Below are 17,931 nucleotides of genomic sequence, written 5' to 3' on the forward strand. Positions count from 1 at the left end.
CCTCCGGGTGGATCTTGAAGGGTCATCCCAGTACTCAAGGGTCCCTGGGGTCTGGAAGGGAGATTGAGAGATTGATTGTTATTTTATTGGATTAGTCCTATGTAAGATAACGATTTGTATTTTACAGAGTACTACTGCTCGATTATACTTGTGCCTGCTATCGTAAAGGTCTTTGGTTTGTTTTATCAGACTGCATGGTGTAGACTGCATCTGTTTATTTTTATTAACTTTATTTTCTCATGCCGTTTGACATGCGCACTCTACATCAGCGCATACTGCCAGTCCTGAAGAACTGCACCCTTATTAATAGTAATGGCCCGTGGCATCAATTCCCTGCTATCAAACCACCACCCTGAGTCTCTTTTCCATGTGATTACTATCTATTGTATAGCCAACATATTAACAACACTATTCAAATCCCCAGAAATCCCAATAGCTAAGCCCTGCTCCTCCAACTCCCAAGGCGCACATCCTGCAGCATCAATTCCCGCTCTAATCAATCGAATTCCTCCATTAGGTGCCTCTTCTACTAACTCCTCATTCGCCCAGCGAAGCACAGATGGCGTGTTCATACCGACGCCAAGCTCCAGTATCACGGCTTTTGTGTTTGCCTTTCCGTCTGCAGTCACCCCCTTTTCCACATCCACAGACACCCGCTGCAGAAACCGGGCATACTCCCGTTCCTGGGACACAAAGGGGGTCTGATTGAAGTAGTCCCCGCCCCGAACACACAGTGTCAACTCACCACCGCAATACTTGCAATACGGGATCTTCGACTCATCCGTGAGTATCTGCGTCTCCGGATGCAGAAACGGAAGCGCGGCATCAAGGAACGGCACAGACGGGAATACAGCCTCGCGACGACATTTCGCAAAACACTGCAGGTATGCGTATTGCCCCTGCGGAGTTGAGATGCGTGCTGGGTGGAACCCGTTCGCTAGGAAGAGGCCATCTGCGTTGGAAGTGCGGATGAAGCACCGGCTGCCGAAACGGTGGGCTATCCCTAATAAGGTTTTATATAGAGGCGATGCAGGCCAGGTGCGCACCATGTTCAGGTGGTGGAAGTAGTAGCCCCATTTCTGGGCTGGGGAGGCCCATTGACTAAATCCAAAGACGTCATATAGGTGTCTGAGGCCGAGGGGGAGGAAGGCTGGGAAGTGTTTTGCGAAGAGGTCTGGCGAGGTGTAGTCCAGTCCGGTTGCTGCTGAGAGGCCGGCGCCGGCGCTGATGATGAGGTAGTCTGCGTCGTGGAGCCATGATTGGGCTTCTTGCACTGCGGGAGATATAGCTGGTCTTGGGGGTTGGATCTCTTTGCCGATTCCAGGAGTAATCTGTGATATTCTGGCATTATAAAGTTCCCAGTCCCGCTGAAGGAAGGTGTCGAAGATGACATCCGTCACAGTTGTTTCAGGATTCTTCAAACACCAATTATAGACTGTTTCTACGGCGATGTCCGCCGCAATATCTGACGGAAAGGCAAACAGCCCTGTTGAAATGCAGCAAAACACAATGATCTTGCGTCCATCCGGAAATGCAGGCAGCAACTCCGCTGCTTGGAGACAAGATACATAGCACTCGCCCAGCTGCTTCCGATGGCTGGGACCAGGCGTCTGATCTCCGTTGAGCTGCGGTCCAACGGTATGAATAACATACGGTGCGGGGATATTGAACCCTGGCGTCACCTTTGCTCGTCCGATGGGTTCTTCATGTCCTTGCTTTAGCATCAAGTCATAGCAGGCTTGACGGAGGCGAGGACCAGCGGCGGAATGGATAACATTGTCGATGCACCGGTGGGATGGACGGAAGCAGCCCAGAAGAGCAGAGTTGGCTGCATTTACGATGGCTGTCACGTCGGTTAAAGTGGTGATGTTGCCTTTCCACACCGATATTCTGGTCGTCTGTTCACCGTGGCTGAGGGTGATGCCCGGCGTCATTGAGCGGGATGGTGTTAGCAGGGTGTGACCGTGCTTTTGAGCCAAGACCGTGTCAATGTCCTCGAGTACCTGTTCGGGAAATGGTAAGCTCGGATCGCGCTGGCAAAGTAGTTGTCGTAGCATCTCGAGCTGCCCCCAGGTATCCATTTCAAGGAACCAAGTGCCATTCCGGTGGTGATTGCATCGTCCATGTCCGCCGGAGCGCATCTGCTGTAGATATGTCAATGCCCTTTCTAGCGCCTGCGATGGCCGCTGCGTCGAGTGCTCGCCTGTGGCTGTCATTGCCGTTTTACCCCCTCCTAGTCCGTTGAGTCCGGAACTGAGGACGCTCAATTGCCGATTTATATGGACTTTGGTGTGTAGGCCCACTTACTACATTGATTAATAATGGGCCGGTGGGCAGGACATTTCCTATCTTGAACTGAGTATAATCATGCAAGCCGAGTGTATTAATTTATCGAAATGAACCTGTGAATGCTACGAGCGAATGTCGGATGCCGTATCGTATCCTGTTGGCATATTAAAGTACTCTTATGGAGGACTGGGCAAGGATTCATTCGACATCCTGACAGATATCTCTATTTGAGAAGTTTCCCTGTTATATAGTTCGTAGCTAATTAGGAAACCATTGGTCCGAGTATACCTATACTACGTCTGACTGCACATACTGCGACACCACAAACGACAGCCATGGATCAACATGAAACAGTAAACCTCCCCCCTTCCTACCCTCCTGCACGGCCTTTACTAACTCACAAATCGGAGGCTTACTCCCAGGACAAGTCCCGCATTCAACTTGGACATTATACCGACGATAAAACTCCTTACTCTCCGGTGCATCAAACAGATACCCGCTATCAGGCAGCGGGAATGTCAAATCAGATAAACTCAGCATCCCCGTGTCGAAATGGAGGTTCAGTTTGAAGATCGCTAGTGCAAGCCGTTTGAGTTCTTCGATATATGTCCACCCGAATAGAACAGAGTCGGTCGGGCTGACCTGTGCCCGCATTTTCTCGTACGAGAATAAGCCGCCTGTTTTGCAGGTTGTTGTCACGGCGTGGAGCATGAAACGACACCGCTCGAGTATATCTTGACGCGCGTCTCGCATTACCGCGAAGATGATGTTCAAGAGTACCGCTTGGTGTGTTGTCATGGGCCACATCTTGTTTTTGAATTCTATATCCCGTTTCCAGTCATCCTGCATCATTAGCCTGGTATGTCTATAAATTGCGTGGCCGCTTACCATCCGATTCTCTAGCAAAGTCAGCAATTTCTCGTGCATGGCTACAGCCCTCGTCTGCGAGCCCGTCTCGCCGGTAACCCACAACCCGATCATCACAACTGCTAGAAGCAGGATCTGTGGTTCCATGCTCCGTCGAAACGAAGGGCCATGCACAATAGGCCAGTGGTGGTGGAAGTGGCAATAGTACACGTCGACGTAGTGGTCAAAGTCCAGCTCCGCATTGTCCGGCTCTTGAGACTCTCTACACCCCGGCTCAGCATCGCGATTGACTAGCAACCCTTGTGCACGGAGACGGTCTTCGTGCTGTCGAAGCAGATCTTGGATCTCGCTACTCGAGAATGACGTCGGTTGATTTGGTGCAGCACCCATTGCGGGATCCGTTGGGATACCTTCGTACGCATTGACGTTCTGTATTTCTGCATCCTGGATATTTTCGGAAATACTGTCTGTCTGATAGTCATGGTTGTCATCACCAGCCGGTGCCCTCTTCGATAGTCGATTGAATGTACAATACAGCCCCCGTCGCGAACACACGTTGCAAGGGTCCTGGCCATTACATCTTGTCTTGCTGCTGTGGCACCGGTCGCATGCCTTCGATGCCCGCGGTGCCGTACTTTCCCCCTGCTCTCGCAGATGCACCTGATGGTGTCGCCGTAGAGAATCCGTCCTGTCAAAGGTCTTGTTGCAGATGTCGCAGGTCAGTCTCTGGGCAGTGGGGTAGTGTTTCCGGGCGTGACGCGTCAAGTGCTCTTTGCGGCGGTATTGGGCTGTGCAGCCGGGATAGTCGCACGCAATCATTTGCCTGGCGATTGGGACGGGAGGTTTGTTTGGCAATTGGGGTGGGATATGGCATAGAAAAGGCCGGTGGGAGGGGGAGGTCTGTGGGATTGCCGGTGGGATGGCCAGCAATGCCGGTGGGATATCTCGGCAGGGTAGGAGCCGGTGGGATGAGTTGACAGGTACACTGGGTACGAGCCAATCGGTCTATTCCTTTCTTGAGTAAATTGTAGTTGGTGAAGAGGGTCAGCCACCTCTGCTTGAATGAGCTGACTGCATTGAGAATACCCCGTACACAGGAGAGAAACACTCGGCTCTTTTCTGCCTGGTAATCCCTGCATAACTCACCAATGAATTCGAATTGTGCCGCTGATTCAGCCAATGGCGCCCGCTCGGCCCCGCGTGGGCCCCGAGTGGAAGGCCGAGCGGGATGCCCGGTATCTCCGAGACAGCAGGCAAACAAAGAGGGAAATCGCATCAGATGACGGAATCGGGGGGTAAATGGGTATATAAACCTGCTGCTTCCTGGGGGGTGATAAACCGGTTACTCAAGTTAATTGAACTCAGCCCACTCAACCCATACAACTCAAATACAACTACCGATACTCATAACTCCGTGATATATACTTCACGATGTCCATCCGTAATGTCGTCCTCGCTGGTGTAAGTACCCCACCCTATACAATCAAGACAATTCTAACCTCAGCAGGTAACCGGAAACCTCGGCCCAGCAATCCTCTCCGCCGTCTCCTCCTCCCCCAACTTCACCGTCACCGTCTTCACCCGCCCAGACTCGAAGCCCTCCCTCCCAGCAAACGTCAAAGCAGTCCCCGTCGACTACGCCTCCATCGAGTCCCTCACTACAGCCCTCAAAGGCACAGACGCAGTCGTCTCTGCAATCCCACCTACCGCCGCAGAAGCGCAGACAAACCTCATCCACGCCTCCGTTGCGGCTGGTGTCTCGCGCTTCCTCCCGTCGGAGTTCGGGTCGGACCTTGATAACCCTATTAACCGTGCCGCTCCGGTCTATGCACCCAAGGTACAAGCTCAGGAGTTGTTGAAGTCTCTTGCGGCGGAGGGGAAGATTACTTATACCATTGTGTATAACGGGGCGTTCCTGGATTGGGGCCTTCAAGCTGGGTTTCCGATTTCGCCGGTGAAGAAGGTTGCGGCTTTGCATGATGGCGGGGAGAGGCTTTATAGTTCTACCACCCTGGCTGCGGTTGGGAAGGCGGTTGTGGGGATCTTGGGTAAGCCTGAGGAGACGAAGAATCGGGTTGTTAGGGTTAGTGAGGCGGTTTCGACGCTGAAGGAGGTGTTGGCGTTGTCGAAGGAGGTTGTGGGGAGTGATGGGTGGACAGTCACGGAGCCGGATGTGGAGGCTGAGGCTGAGAAGGCGTTGGGGTTGATTAAGCAGGGGGTCTTTAACCATGGGAGTATATTGCCCTTCATCTACAAGGCTATTTGGGGTGCTGAGACGGGTGGGTTGCTCAAGGACACGGACAATGAGCTGCTGGGAATCCAGCAGCTTGATAAGGAGGGCATCAAGGAGGTTATTCAGGATGTTGTTAACGCAAACCAAAATTAGATAGTTAGTCTAGCTACCTGATAATAACAGCAAGTATTCATTTCTAGCGTACAATTCTTATCATTCCTTCATTATTTTTAGTCTTCATAATTCAAGCTTTATTTACCGGCGGCCCCCTTCACAACACGAACGATATCATCAGGTCCCAAGCCCTGGGCATTGATCTGCTCAAACAGACCACCGCAGCCCTCCTTGACTGCACCCATCATGCGGTACTTCGGCTTCAGACCACGGTCAAGGAGGTGGCTTCCCAGCCTCGAACCAAGACTGGTCTTCTGAGCCAACGACTCAACAACCACGACGAACGGGCTGGAGCCGTACTCCTTGATCGCCTGCTCATCCACCACGTTGAGGGTAGGCTTGTTGATCAATCCCACATCAAGACCGTCCTTGCGCAGACGCTCAACGGCGTCCAGAGAGCGGTAGAGCATGTCACCGTAGGAGACAACATACCCGGCCTTTCCGCGGCGGATGAACTCCTCCTTACCAGGGACAAACTCGTAGTTCCCACCGAACAGCTTCTCCTCGCTGTTCTCCTTCAGGATGTAAGGAACCTTGGAGCGCGTCGAAAAGACGAACCGCAGTCCCTTGTTGAAGAAGATCTTGCTCACAACAGCCTTCATCTGCTCGCCGTCAGCAGGGAAGTAAAGCCCCGTGCTCTCGGCGTCCATGAGCCCGTTATCAGCAAAGAAGGCATTCAGCCCGAAGTGGCATGTGTTGTCGGCGATTTCGTCCACACCGCTGTGCGAGAAGTGAGATAGCACCGAACACCCGTTCAGCCGCGCCATCGTGATCTCGCTGATACACATCTCGATGAACGCGCAGAAGGTCGAGAATACACCCTGGCGGGAGCCGTCGCTGCCGAAGCCGAATCCGGCTGCTGCGCTGAAGTTTCCGCGCTCCATGACTCCAGACGACACGTATACTTCTGGATGACCCTGGTGAATGCCCTTTAGACCTGTTGAGCCTTCCAGGTCCGAGTCGATGACCATGACGCGCTTCGCGGCCTCTTCCTTGCTCAGCCCGTCTAGAACCGCGTTCACGGCCTCGCCGAAGATAACCCGGTTCCCGCCTTTATCCTTCGTCGAGCCCAAGTACTGGTGCGGGTTCCCGGTGGCCTTGATCTGGTCGTAGAAGGCGAGGGATTCAGCAGAGTACCCGCGCTTGGTGAGATACTTGCGTGCAATGTCAACGGGGACGACGTCGTGTGCGTGCGTCTCGCCCTCGATACCTTCAATGCCAGGCGCCATCTTCCGGTCGACAATGACGGCCGCCGGGCCGGGGGTGTTGATGGTTTCGACCATGGCGCCGTATAGCGAGTCGATGTCCTCGCCTTGGGCGCGCACGACCTTGAGTCCGTGCCCGGAGAGGGTGCGTTCGAGTTCATACCCCTTCAGATACTGCGATGGGTGGCCGGCGATGGTGACGTCGTTGTTGTCGACGAATACCTTGACGTTGAGGCCCTTGGCCACGGCAATGCGGGCGGCTTCGGCGTCGTTTCCTTCCTGCTGGGATCCGTCGGAGCCGAGAAGGAAGACGGCCTTGTCGCGGTTTGCCATGGCGATACCGTTGACCATTCCCCACATGTGGCCGAGGCGGCCGGAGCTGAACTTCACGCCCGGGGTGAGGCCGAGTTCAGGGTGACCGGGGAGTTTGGAGTTGGCGTCGCGGTAGTTAAGGAGGTGGTCGGGTTCGATCTTGCCGTCGAGAGCGGCGAGGAGGTACTGTGTTGCGACGCGGTGGCCAGCTTCATCGAAGATGGCGTCGTAGAAGCCGGATGGGTTGGCATTGAGGAAGCCTAGAAGAATACAGACTTCAGGAGTTGTGTCGAAGGGGCCCCCGGTGTGGCCTGCCTGGCCCCGGGCGGCGCCGGTCGCTGTGAAGGCGATGATGGCATCGCGGAAGACGTTGATGTTATGCAGCAGGTCCTTCTTCTGCTGGTCTGTGAGCTGTTTGCTCGTGGGATCGAGCTTCAGCTTCTTGAACTGCTTGAGGTCGACGGGGAGGTGATAGCCTGCCATTGTAACAAAATTATTGAAGAATTGTCTGACAGATGGCAAGGAATTGGTTCTGTTCTTGAATTTATTCAAAGCTTTAACTTGTTAATAAGAGGATTACCTTCATATGATATCATACCCGCTGCCCACTATGATATCATGACCACACCACCAGGCACAATTACGTGTCCGAGCGCCGAACGGATGAGGAGTCGGTAATAATAAGGTAATAAAAACTTGATTCTAGCCAGGCGCATCGTTGTACAGGGTATATTAGACTATGTATTGGTAGGAGCGCCGGCAGGGTAACGCTCCCCCGCAGTTGTAAACTTGGCCAAGATGGCGTCGATCTGCGCCAACTCGCTGTCACCCAGGTCAATCACCTTGGAGTTCTCCTCCACGCGAGCTGCAGTAGTTGCGCCAGGGATGGGAATGATGGTCGGCATCCCCGGGCGCCGCGATAGAGAGCGCACCCAGTTGATCGCCAGCTGCGCAGCCGTGCAGCCCTTTGCGCGCGCCAGCTCCTCCACCTTGGCCACGAGCTGCATGTTAATCTCGAAGTTCTGCGGCTGGAAGCGAGGGAATTTTCTTTGCATCGAGTCCGCGGGCAGGTCGTCGAATTTGCGGATTTGCCCGGTTAACAGGCCCCGGCTGATGGGCGAGTATGCGACCAGCGGGATGCCGTACTGGGCGCACGCGGCTGCGACGCCGTTCTCGAGGGGGCCGGTTTCGAACCTGGAAATTAGTATAGGTACGAGATAATAAAGGTCGGTACAACGAACAGAGATAGCTCAGCCTCCACAGCAACAACCTTGGTATGTTTGACTGCTTCGTGGATCGTCTCGGCACGGACCTCCGACAGCGCCACGCCGCCGAGCTTGCCGGCCTCGATGTACTCGTTCAACACGCCAAACGTAACCTCCATGGGGACAGTCTGGTCGCGGCGCGCAAACTCGAATTGATCGATCTTCTTGCGCCCGTTAAGCTGCTTGATGCAGTCGTCGAGTGTACGGCGAGTGCCCTCGACGGAGCCGTCGGGCGTGAATGTCTGCAGGTTCATTCCTCCTTTAATATTAAGGACGAATTTGGACGCGTCGTCGGGGTATTTTTCGAGGTAGCGCTCGAGCAGGACGAGGCTGTTGTACTCGGGCTTGCCGTAGAATTCGCCGCCGTTCCAGAGGGTGCCTTTCATGTTAGCATGTCTGAATAAGTAGTGGAGAGGTGTTGGGTGCACGTACAGCCATTTTTCAGGGCCGCGCGCAGAGTTTCAAAGGCCTGTTCCTGGGAAGGGGGAGTTGCGCGCCAGGTGAGGCCCATGAGGCCGAAGCCAATGGGGCCGACAGTCTGAGAGCCAACTTGGACCATTTTGTAGATAGAAGAGTGTAGCGTGTAGAGTGTTAGTGGTTGAAGAGTTGTGTTGCAGTGATTGTTGTGAAGTGGGACAGTGGGCTTTATAACGGAATTAAGCAGGACCAACACAGTTAATTCCAGTCATCAACCTACAATATACTGTACAACATACAACACACAGACGGAGAACGGAGATAGATTAGAAATAAGCCACTCGATTTCCGATCTTATCCCCTACTTCCAAACCCTTTACGAGTCAGCTCAGCCTACGAATCAGCCTCCAAGTTCTTCTTGTCCATCTCGATCTCCACCGGGCTCTGGCACACATAATCCTTGAACTTTCGCGCCGCAACACCAGCCTGGAACATCTCCTGGATCTCCGCCACCGATCGCCCCTTCAGTTCAGGCAGGCAGAAGAACAGGAACACGCACATGGGCACCGACAGGCCGAAGAACACAAAGCAGATCTTGCCACCCAGATCGGCCTCGTCGGTGTTGAGCAGGTACGGCATGATCTGCAGCACCGCGCACGACACCGCAGTCGCCGACATGATGTTGATCGAGTATGTCTTCTGCCGAAGCAGCGGACTCGGTGTTTCGCCGCCGACGGCATATGAGACGGCCCCCAGTGTCGCCTGGTATAGGAACCCCCACAGCGTCATGAATGCGACCGTCGCTTTCAGCGCCTGGCTGGACTCGCTGATGCTGATCAGGCCGATGAGGAGGAGTCCGCCTGTCATGACGAACATACCGCAGACTATCATGGGTCGGCGACCGAGGCGATCGACCAGGGGCCAGGAGCAGATGTTGCCGAAGAGCTGGATGGCGAAGGCCGCTTGTGCGACGCCGAGTGCGTTCTGGACTCCGGCGAGCTTGAAGTAGTATCTGATCCGTCAGTTGGATTATGACATTCAATGGGATCATGACATTAAAGGACGTACGTGAGATATCCAGAGACAAAGTTCACTCCGACGAACTGCTGCGCGATGTACACCATGCAGACAATGAGCGTACGACGACCATCACTACCCTTGAAGCAGTCAAGCCAGGCGGACCCCGTTCGAGCGAGCTCCTGCTCCTGCTGGACGGCAGCAGTGGTCACGGCCATTGCGTCGTCGACGTCAAATTTCGGACCGTTGAACTTGAGGAACGACTTTGCGGCTTCTTCTGGTCGGCCTTTCATGATGAGCCAGGACGGAGACTCAGGGAGGAAGGGCAGGCCGAGGAGCAACAGGCCAGGAGGGACCATCTGGGTGATAATGGGAATGCGCCAGCCGAAACTGTCAGTTCGGCTTTGCGAGCCTAGAACAGCGGCGGAGTTGAGCCACTGGCCGAGCACGATCATGGTGTTCTAGAAATACTCATCAGCCCGTTCGATGGTTATAGTACAGGAGACATACGACGAGCGACAGACACAGACCACGGACACGAACAGGCGCCAGCTCTGCCACAAAGACAGGCCCTAGCGAATGTCCCAAGCCAAACCCAAAGGTACCCAGCAACTTCCCCCCAAACAGCTGCATGATGGTGTTGCTAAAGTACTGCGTGAGGATACCGGCCACGCACAGCACGCAGCCGAAGATGATCGTCTTCTTACGCCCCAGGAAATCCGACATGACACCCGTGGCGAACGCCGAGCAGAACAGGCCGACAGTCGTCGCAGCGTTCAGGATCTGCTGGTCTTTGGCGCGAATCTCGCGGGTGCCATTGACTTCGACGCCGAACTGTTCGAGGAAGGGGTCGACGGCGAGGAGATTGCCGACGGTGCTGTTCTCGTAGCCGAAGTTGATCGGGAGGAGGAAGATGAAGAAGCCTGCTTGTCAGTGGACGCCCACATGGTAGAGTGCCGGTAGAATACATACACCAGGCCAGCACACGCTTGCTGTCCCACAGCTCTTGCCAGGTGAGCTTGGGCGAGGTGTTGGGGGCCTCGACGGGGACAGTCTCTGCATGATGAGTGTTCTCCTTATCCGTTGTTGCCATCTTGAATGATACTTGGGTCTTGCGTAGTCTGTATAACCTTGCCGGGGATTTCCCGGTACTTATACAACTGCACTTGACGTTAACCCCATGGGGACATCGGCACTAGACCACCCCTGTCACGCCTCGTGGTGTCGAGTCTACCGTGGAGGAAACCGGAAGAGGCTTCTAGATGTCATTTACGGATTGTCTGAGGCTGCAATTGCTGTTTGCAGCCATCACGAGAAGGATTGGCCTGGGATAACCACTGTTGGGCTTGTCGTGGAGATCCAGCCCGGCAAATCTTCGGCCGCAGAATCGGAATGGGCTACCCCAGAGTTCCAAGATACACTCAACCAGCGAAACACGGAGAAGACTCAATTCAGGCTCCACAACTCCGTCCCCGCTTAAGTAATGACTTACTGTCTCAAAGGGCAATTGGAGGCACCCGACGTAGTTTAGGAAGGCCGAAGCACGTAATAAATATCTCCCAGAGAGGATATAAATGTCCTCCCACAGCTTTGAAAAGCAAGAACACACAAATCATACCGTATACGGCGTACTAAGATAGAAATGCTTGACCAAACCCTCCTCCGGCGGGTGAGTTCCAAATACCGCGCGTTCGTGATATCCGACATCTCCAACGAACCCGACGACGCCGAATCCCTCGTCCGATTCCTCCTCTACGGGAATGAATTCGACATCCAGGGCCTGGTCGCGTGTACATCGACCTGGATGCGCGATAAAGTGCACCCAGAGGACATGACGCGCATTGTGGAGGCGTACGCTCAGGTTCTCGATAATTTAAACGCGCATGTTCATCCTGATAACGCATACCCGGATGCCGAGTATCTCAAGTCCGTTATCAAGGGTGGTCCGGCGTGTTATGGACGTGAGGCGCTGCGTGAGGGCGCTCCGCTAGCGGAGGGAACTGAGCTGCTGATACAACGACTTGAGGCGTGCGAGGAGCCGCTTTGGGTGCTTTGCTGGGGAGGGACAAATGTTATTGCGCAGGCGCTGCAGGAGATTGATCGGACGAGGGCGAGTACAGCGGCAGTATTGCGCTCGCGGCTGCGGGTCTATACGATCAGCGACCAGGATGATACGGGCATGTGGATTCGGGTGAATTATCCGGATATCTTCTATATTTGTTCTGTGCATGGGTGGAAGGAGTATGGGATGGCTGCGTGGGTTGGTATATCCGGCGATCTGCTCATGCCGTTGGATGAGGGCGGTCCGGACGTGACCAAGGTGAAGCTGGACTGGTTAAAGGAGCATATCCAGATTGGCCCGCTGGGGAAAGAGTATCCTGATTATTCGTTTATCATGGAGGGGGATACACCAACGCTGCTGTATCTGATTCAGAACGGTCTCGGGTCACCGGAGAACCCGCACTGGGGGAGCTGGGGTGGTCGATACGTCCTAGGTGACATTGGGGGAGCATCGAAGCATTATATGGATGCAAAGGATACAGTGATTGGGAAGAACGGGGCCAAGTTTACCACCAACCAGGCCACTATCTGGCGGTGGAGAGATGCCTTCCAGAACGACTTTGCGGCGCGCATGCAGTGGACATTGAGCAGCGATCTGGCAAGGGCGAACCACGCTCCGGTAGTCGTTGTTAACAACAGCACAGCTGGCTCGGAGCCACTGCTGTTAGACGCTGAAGCCGGAACTGAAATTACTTTCGATGCGTCTAAATCGTATGACCCTGACGGCGACGATCTCTTGTTCACCTGGTACCAGTACAAAGAACCAACGACAGCACAATCGCACATCCACTGGCATGTCGTTCCAGGCGTCGAATTCAGACCTGTCGCTGGAAATACGACGGGATCAGTGGTTAGGGTCACTCTACCACCACCAGAGGCCAGTGCAGTCAGCATCCTCTCCGGCCGGGCACTCGAGAAAGGACAAGCGCTGCACTTCATCCTCGAAGTCCGAGACAACGGTACACCTAGTCTGATCACATACAAACGGGTTGTAGTGCAAGTGACGAACCGCGACCTGCGGGGAGGGAAGGGCAAGGCGTTCGACACCATTACAGAGGCACTGGGGCATCCGACCAAATAAACAACCTCGATACTACTATATTACTATAGAAATGACTTGATATTCAATGATCATATCCCAATCCCCCCCTCGCCCCTACAAAATCAACCACATCAAAGAAACTCTTTTTAAAGAACCTCTCCTGCGTGGTACGATTCACAACCTGAATCCCAAACTGGCTGTCATAGTCCCCAAACTCCCAATTATCCATGAAGCTCCACGCAAACGCACCCAGCACATGAACCCCGTCTTCCCAGATCGCCTTGAGCGTTTCGGACAGGTACGAGAGGTAATATGTACTCCGCGGCGAGTCGAAGAGCTGATCTACGAGATCGCGCTTGGACTCTTCGTAAACGGGGAACCCGAATTCGCCGATTACAACTGGTTTGTGGAATGTGTTCCAGAGGTAGTATAGGTAGGAGCGGAGGTATGTTGGTGTGATGTATACGTAGCTGTGTGAGCGGTACCCGATGTCCCAGTTGAAGATATTCGTTGTTTCTTGCGTGACGCAGTACGGGTATAACGGGTTGATTGCCATGTTTTGGCTTGCGCATGCTTCGATTCCACCAGCTGGTACCGAGACCACAGTTGCCGTATAGGGATCTATCCCGAAGAAGTCTGTCGTGTTGGCGACATATTCAAGATCTTTCTCGCTGAGCGCCGTTGCCCCAGGGAGAGTCTCAAGGATAGAATCCGGGTATTGCTCCCCCAAACACAGCGGGTTCCCGAACGGACCCAGTTGCATCTCATTAAATCGGTTCGTCGCCTCGACATCCGTTTCGTTCTCCGGGTTCTTGGGTACACCGAAGTTATCGTTTAGTTTGAATCCGACTTTCCCTGTCCCGCCTAGGACGTCGTGATAGTAGTGGTACAGCTCTGCATGCGCGCGAACCACATTGTCTATCCCGGTGAAGTTAAACGAGTACAGAAGCGGTTCGTTGAATGTCGTCCAGACAGGGACTCGATCGCCGAAATGCGTGAACAGGATTTTGCCGTAGTTGACGAACGCCTCCACGAACTCAGGATGCCAGTACCCGCCATTGCTGTAGCCGATATCGGCGGTGGCAGACAGATTAGCGTCCTTGAGGAAATATAGCGGCGAGTCGAAGTGGATCAGCGTCACGACGGGCTGCATTCCTACTTCTAGGGTATAATTGATCAGATCATCGTAGTGCTTTAGCCCCTGTTCGTTTATTGGGCTGCCTGGGACTGTGAAGGGGAGGATGCGCGTCCACGGGATGGAGAAACTGTAATACTTGACACCCATCGCCGCGAGACGCTGGATATCCTGCTTGTACAGGTAATAGTTCTCGTTCGTGACGTAGTTCTTGGGGGAGTCGTCTTGGACCAGCTTCTCCTGTAGAGTCGGGGCACGTCCTTCTAGTCCTATGGCGCCCTCTATCTGGGCTGCGGATCCGGCGACCCCGAAGAGGAAGTCATCGGGGAAGTTGTAGCAGTCTGTCGGGCCGAAGTAGTCGCGGGGCGGTAGAACGAGATCAGACGAGGGGATGGGGGTAGGGCTGACGGTGGTCGTGTAGAGGCCGATAGCTGTATAGTTAACAAGACTGGCAGCCTCCCACTGCGACGACCACGCTGCCTGGCCGTATTTATCATTTGTGTCTGTGGCGGAGATGCTTGTCTTTCCTGGCACCCAGCTGCCCCATGTAGTCGTCGACAGCACAGTCCCTAGTTTATCCAGGGCATCGTTATACCCTGGTCCAAACGTGTGTGTTGTCGTCGGAGCGGGGACAGACGTTGCATACCTATATAATCAGCCATGGCAATAATAAACCGCAGAGTGTCTCACCGAACAGTTTCATTCTGCGTAAACGAGAACTCCTCGAAGCGGTAACTGGGCGTCGGCTTGGACGCAAGGGCGGCGGCGGCAGCGGCTGTACATTCCGGACGTGCTGTGTAACCTGTCGTCGTGATGTAGATCTGCTGTGCCTGTGCTACAGCTGCAAGCCCAGCAAGGAGTACGGCACTCATTTTCAGGAGTAATCACTTTACCAACATGGTCGCTAAGTCGGGCAAAGGCGTCCGCTTTATATAAGACAAAGCCGGATTTCCCGAGGTCGAGGCGGGGATCAATGACCCGAGAGCGTCTATTGTATATCTACATTGGGTAATTGTTGTACGGTACGGGATAATTTACGAGCTTGACGTCAACCAACTGTGGGGTGCAGACTGTATGCAGAACCGAGTGGAGGTGGACTCCCGACGGGGATGGGACTGCGGAGTTGGAGATGCTAAGCCCGATAAATCTCCGCGGCAGTGCACGGTCTGTGCATGGACCGTTGGAAGGAGAATTTGACTACAAGATAACTTAAGATGCGAACGGTTATGACGACTTATGGGAGGATTTCCATTAACTAACAATGGTATCTTACCATCAGCCTGCACTACCCAGGACAGCCAACTCAGCTAACAAAATTGCAATGCATTGCATGCTATTAGAGAACGACAGGTCTCGCACTCAACTACGCAGTCTTTAAGAGGATTAAGAGGCAGCTGCCTCGACGTGCTTCTCCTGGGTACCCACAGCAGAATTCTTACGACTGTCATGGTTCCCCTCCTCAACGGCCTTGTTAAAGACGACGTCGCCCTGCTCGGCTTTCCTGATGTTGTGGTACTGCACCTTGGTCTGCCACGGCTTGATGTTCGTCTGGAACATGGCATCGACGTCCTCGAGCGTCTTCCCAGCCGTCTCAGGGAAGAAGAAGAATACGTGGATGGTCATGGCAGCGCAGAAGACCCCGAAGAGGATGTAGACTTTCCACTTGATGTTTTCAAAGGCAGGCGGCACGAAGTACGACAGAGCAAAGTTGAAGATCCAGTTTGAGGCTGTGGTGACTCCAACGGCCTTTCCGCGCAGACGGAGGGGGAAGAGCTCGGGTGGGTAGATCCAGGAGACGGGACCCCATGTTGGTGCGTAGGATGCGACAAAGAGGTATGTGCAGGCGATGATGCCCTTTGCTGCAGTCTGGGCCTCGGACATGTCCCAGGATTCCTCGGGGATGTTGTCGACGCCGCCTGGGGGCGCGGGCTTGCCGTATGAGGCCATAATGCCGGCGTTGGCGAACATGAAGGTCATCATGAGGGTGGAGCCGACGAGGAGGGGGATGCGGCGGCCCCAGCGGTCGATGAAGAAGAGGGCGAGGATGGTCATGACCACGTTGATGACGTATTGGATGGACGAGGCGACGAGGTTGGCATTGCCGGAGAGACCGGCCATGCCGAAGACATACGTGATGTAGCTGTGACTGTCAGTACAGATTATAAGTATCGGTGACTTTGAGGGACATACAGCATCATCACGTTCATGCCGGTCAGCTGCGACCAGATCTGGGTGAACATGCCGATGTGAGTGCGGTTGATCATGTTGGGCTTGAAGAGGTCGAGGTAGGTGGCATCGGCGTTGTCGCGCTCAAACTCGCACATCTCGCGGATCTCGCGCAGCTCGGTCTGGACGAAGGTGTCGTTGCGGTCACCCTTGGCGTGGACCAGAGCCAGGGTCTCGTGGCACTCCTCCCAGCGGTCTTTCTTGGCCAGCCATCGAGGGCTCTCGGGCATGAAGAAGAGGGCGAAGAAGAGGATCACGGCGGGGATCATCTGCAGACCCCAGGGCAGACGCCAGGCGGCGGGGCCGGTGAGGAAGCTGCTGCCGTAGGAGATGTAGAACATGATCAAGATCTGTCAGAATTAGCATGCGTCAGTTATAGATGTCAGTTTCAGACGTACACCCCAAGTAATGGCCCACTGCTGGGCACCGACGACGGCTCCACGTTTACTGGGCTGGGCCAGCTCGGCGACGTAGACAGGAACCTGGGCACTGCAGATACCCACGGAGACACCGTTGATGAAGCGGCCGACGACCAGCTGGCCGATGCTGAACGAGGAGCAGGTAATGGCGCTGCCAATACACCAGATGATGGCACCGACCTGGATAGCCCTGCGGCGACCAAGCGTGTCGGTGATAATTCCCGAAGCCAAAGCACCAAGGAACGAACCACCAGGCATAGCAGCAGAAATGCCACCCTGGTTACTGGAGGTGGGACCGGCGCATTGGCCCTTCTCATCTAAGCCGCCCTGGTTGAAGAAGCACTTGTACTGTTGGGTGCCGAGACTAGACACATTAGAACCAGAAGCCAGTAGACACTGGGGTGTTAGACGTACATGGCCGACATGGAAGCAATGTCGAAACCAAACAGGGCACCACCGATGACCGCAATGGTCGTGATAATGTAGATGTTGCCGTTGACGTAGCCCATTTTGCTGACCCGGACTGGAGACTGGAGCTGAGACAGAGGAAAGTTAGGGAAGGGCTGGGGATGGGCTTTAATAAGAGGGCGCCGCGGGGACGACAAGCATCTGATCAGTAACACATCGCAACAAAGCTCCCATTGGTTGTGCACCAGATGACGAGTCAGGACGGCAGCGTAGCATTACCAGGAAATGCAGTCCAATCAGGGCATTGTCAGACTCTGGCTCGAGTCAAACTGTGTCTCCAGATCCTTCGGAGAGGGGAGTCTAGCACTGAGTAGTCCTAGCTGGACTGTTAGTGCTGGTAGCGAGCCACGTCCAGATGAATAGGGGCGACAAAGTGGGCTCGGGCTGTTCCGCAGGATACAATAACTACGTTACATTGAAAACAGGCAGTTAAACGGTAGAGTGAACGGTGGACTGGTTGCCAGTGGTTCGAGAGCCGAGACAGCCATGGTTGGCAGATGGCATGATTGACAGCAGAGATCCGGGGGTGGACCTCGGAATCTGGAGCGAAACTGGAGAGAAAACTGGAGAACTGGAGAAGAAACTGGAGATGTGATCAATACGTACAGCAGATACACAGATACAGATACACGGAATGCCGGTGCCGAGAGAGCTTGAGTACGCCTCGCGCCTTGGAAACGCCATCGCTTTCCATTGGTTCGCCCGCCACTGATTTAATCTAAATAGACGATGTAATAAGAGGTTGCAGGTTGCATTAATCCTGTTCTTGAGGCCGGACATCTCTGATCCGATGCTGACAGA

General features: G+C 54.3%; 9 protein-coding genes across 9 annotated transcripts; 2 read left to right on the forward strand and 7 right to left on the reverse strand.

Moving 5' to 3' along the window:
• Positions 1 to 380: 380 nt before the first annotated feature.
• APUU_31712A (uncharacterized protein) lies at positions 381 to 2,216 on the reverse strand (the record flags this gene model as incomplete). Its single annotated transcript, XM_041702947.1, has 1 exon — positions 381 to 2,216. One exon carries the CDS (start codon positions 2,214 to 2,216, stop codon positions 381 to 383), a length of 1,836 nt encoding a protein of 611 aa, XP_041555681.1.
• Positions 2,217 to 2,577: 361 nt separating this feature from the next.
• APUU_31713A (Zn(II)2Cys6 transcription factor) lies at positions 2,578 to 3,975 on the reverse strand (the record flags this gene model as incomplete). The annotated part of the gene is made up of 2 exons (XM_041702948.1): positions 2,578 to 3,132; positions 3,178 to 3,975. The coding sequence occupies 2 exons, from the start codon at positions 3,973 to 3,975 to the stop codon at positions 2,578 to 2,580; spliced, it is 1,353 nt and encodes a 450-aa protein (XP_041555682.1).
• Positions 3,976 to 4,587: 612 nt separating this feature from the next.
• Positions 4,588 to 5,542, forward strand: APUU_31714S (aromatic alcohol reductase; the record flags this gene model as incomplete). The annotated part of the gene is made up of 2 exons (XM_041702949.1): positions 4,588 to 4,617; positions 4,664 to 5,542. 2 exons carry the CDS (start codon positions 4,588 to 4,590, stop codon positions 5,540 to 5,542), a joined length of 909 nt encoding a protein of 302 aa, XP_041555683.1.
• Positions 5,543 to 5,640: 98 nt separating this feature from the next.
• Positions 5,641 to 7,563, reverse strand: APUU_31715A (uncharacterized protein; the record flags this gene model as incomplete). The annotated part of the gene is made up of 1 exon (XM_041702950.1): positions 5,641 to 7,563. The coding sequence occupies one exon, from the start codon at positions 7,561 to 7,563 to the stop codon at positions 5,641 to 5,643; it is 1,923 nt and encodes a 640-aa protein (XP_041555684.1).
• A 254-nt stretch (positions 7,564 to 7,817) lies between these two features.
• On the reverse strand, positions 7,818 to 8,904 carry PLR1_1 (aldo/keto reductase family protein; the record flags this gene model as incomplete). Its single annotated transcript, XM_041702951.1, has 3 exons — positions 7,818 to 8,274; positions 8,322 to 8,724; positions 8,778 to 8,904. The coding sequence occupies 3 exons, from the start codon at positions 8,902 to 8,904 to the stop codon at positions 7,818 to 7,820; spliced, it is 987 nt and encodes a 328-aa protein (XP_041555685.1).
• Positions 8,905 to 9,155: 251 nt separating this feature from the next.
• On the reverse strand, positions 9,156 to 10,872 carry APUU_31717A (uncharacterized protein; the record flags this gene model as incomplete). Its single annotated transcript, XM_041702953.1, has 4 exons — positions 9,156 to 9,774; positions 9,831 to 10,240; positions 10,290 to 10,656; positions 10,748 to 10,872. The coding sequence occupies 4 exons, from the start codon at positions 10,870 to 10,872 to the stop codon at positions 9,156 to 9,158; spliced, it is 1,521 nt and encodes a 506-aa protein (XP_041555686.1).
• A 549-nt stretch (positions 10,873 to 11,421) lies between these two features.
• Positions 11,422 to 12,921, forward strand: APUU_31718S (uncharacterized protein; the record flags this gene model as incomplete). Its single annotated transcript, XM_041702954.1, has 1 exon — positions 11,422 to 12,921. The coding sequence occupies one exon, from the start codon at positions 11,422 to 11,424 to the stop codon at positions 12,919 to 12,921; it is 1,500 nt and encodes a 499-aa protein (XP_041555687.1).
• Positions 12,922 to 12,964: 43 nt separating this feature from the next.
• APUU_31719A (glycoside hydrolase family 1 protein) lies at positions 12,965 to 14,889 on the reverse strand (the record flags this gene model as incomplete). The annotated part of the gene is made up of 2 exons (XM_041702955.1): positions 12,965 to 14,663; positions 14,708 to 14,889. The coding sequence occupies 2 exons, from the start codon at positions 14,887 to 14,889 to the stop codon at positions 12,965 to 12,967; spliced, it is 1,881 nt and encodes a 626-aa protein (XP_041555688.1).
• A 511-nt stretch (positions 14,890 to 15,400) lies between these two features.
• On the reverse strand, positions 15,401 to 17,171 carry APUU_31720A (sugar porter family MFS transporter; the record flags this gene model as incomplete). The annotated part of the gene is made up of 4 exons (XM_041702956.1): positions 15,401 to 16,157; positions 16,208 to 16,593; positions 16,642 to 17,026; positions 17,077 to 17,171. The coding sequence occupies 4 exons, from the start codon at positions 17,169 to 17,171 to the stop codon at positions 15,401 to 15,403; spliced, it is 1,623 nt and encodes a 540-aa protein (XP_041555689.1).
• Between the last annotated feature and the right edge of the window lie 760 nt (positions 17,172 to 17,931).

Source organism: Aspergillus puulaauensis, chromosome 3 (assembly GCF_016861865.1).
Source record: "Aspergillus puulaauensis MK2 DNA, chromosome 3, nearly complete sequence".
In the NCBI taxonomy this organism is placed as follows: Eukaryota; Fungi; Ascomycota; class Eurotiomycetes; order Eurotiales; family Aspergillaceae; genus Aspergillus; species Aspergillus puulaauensis.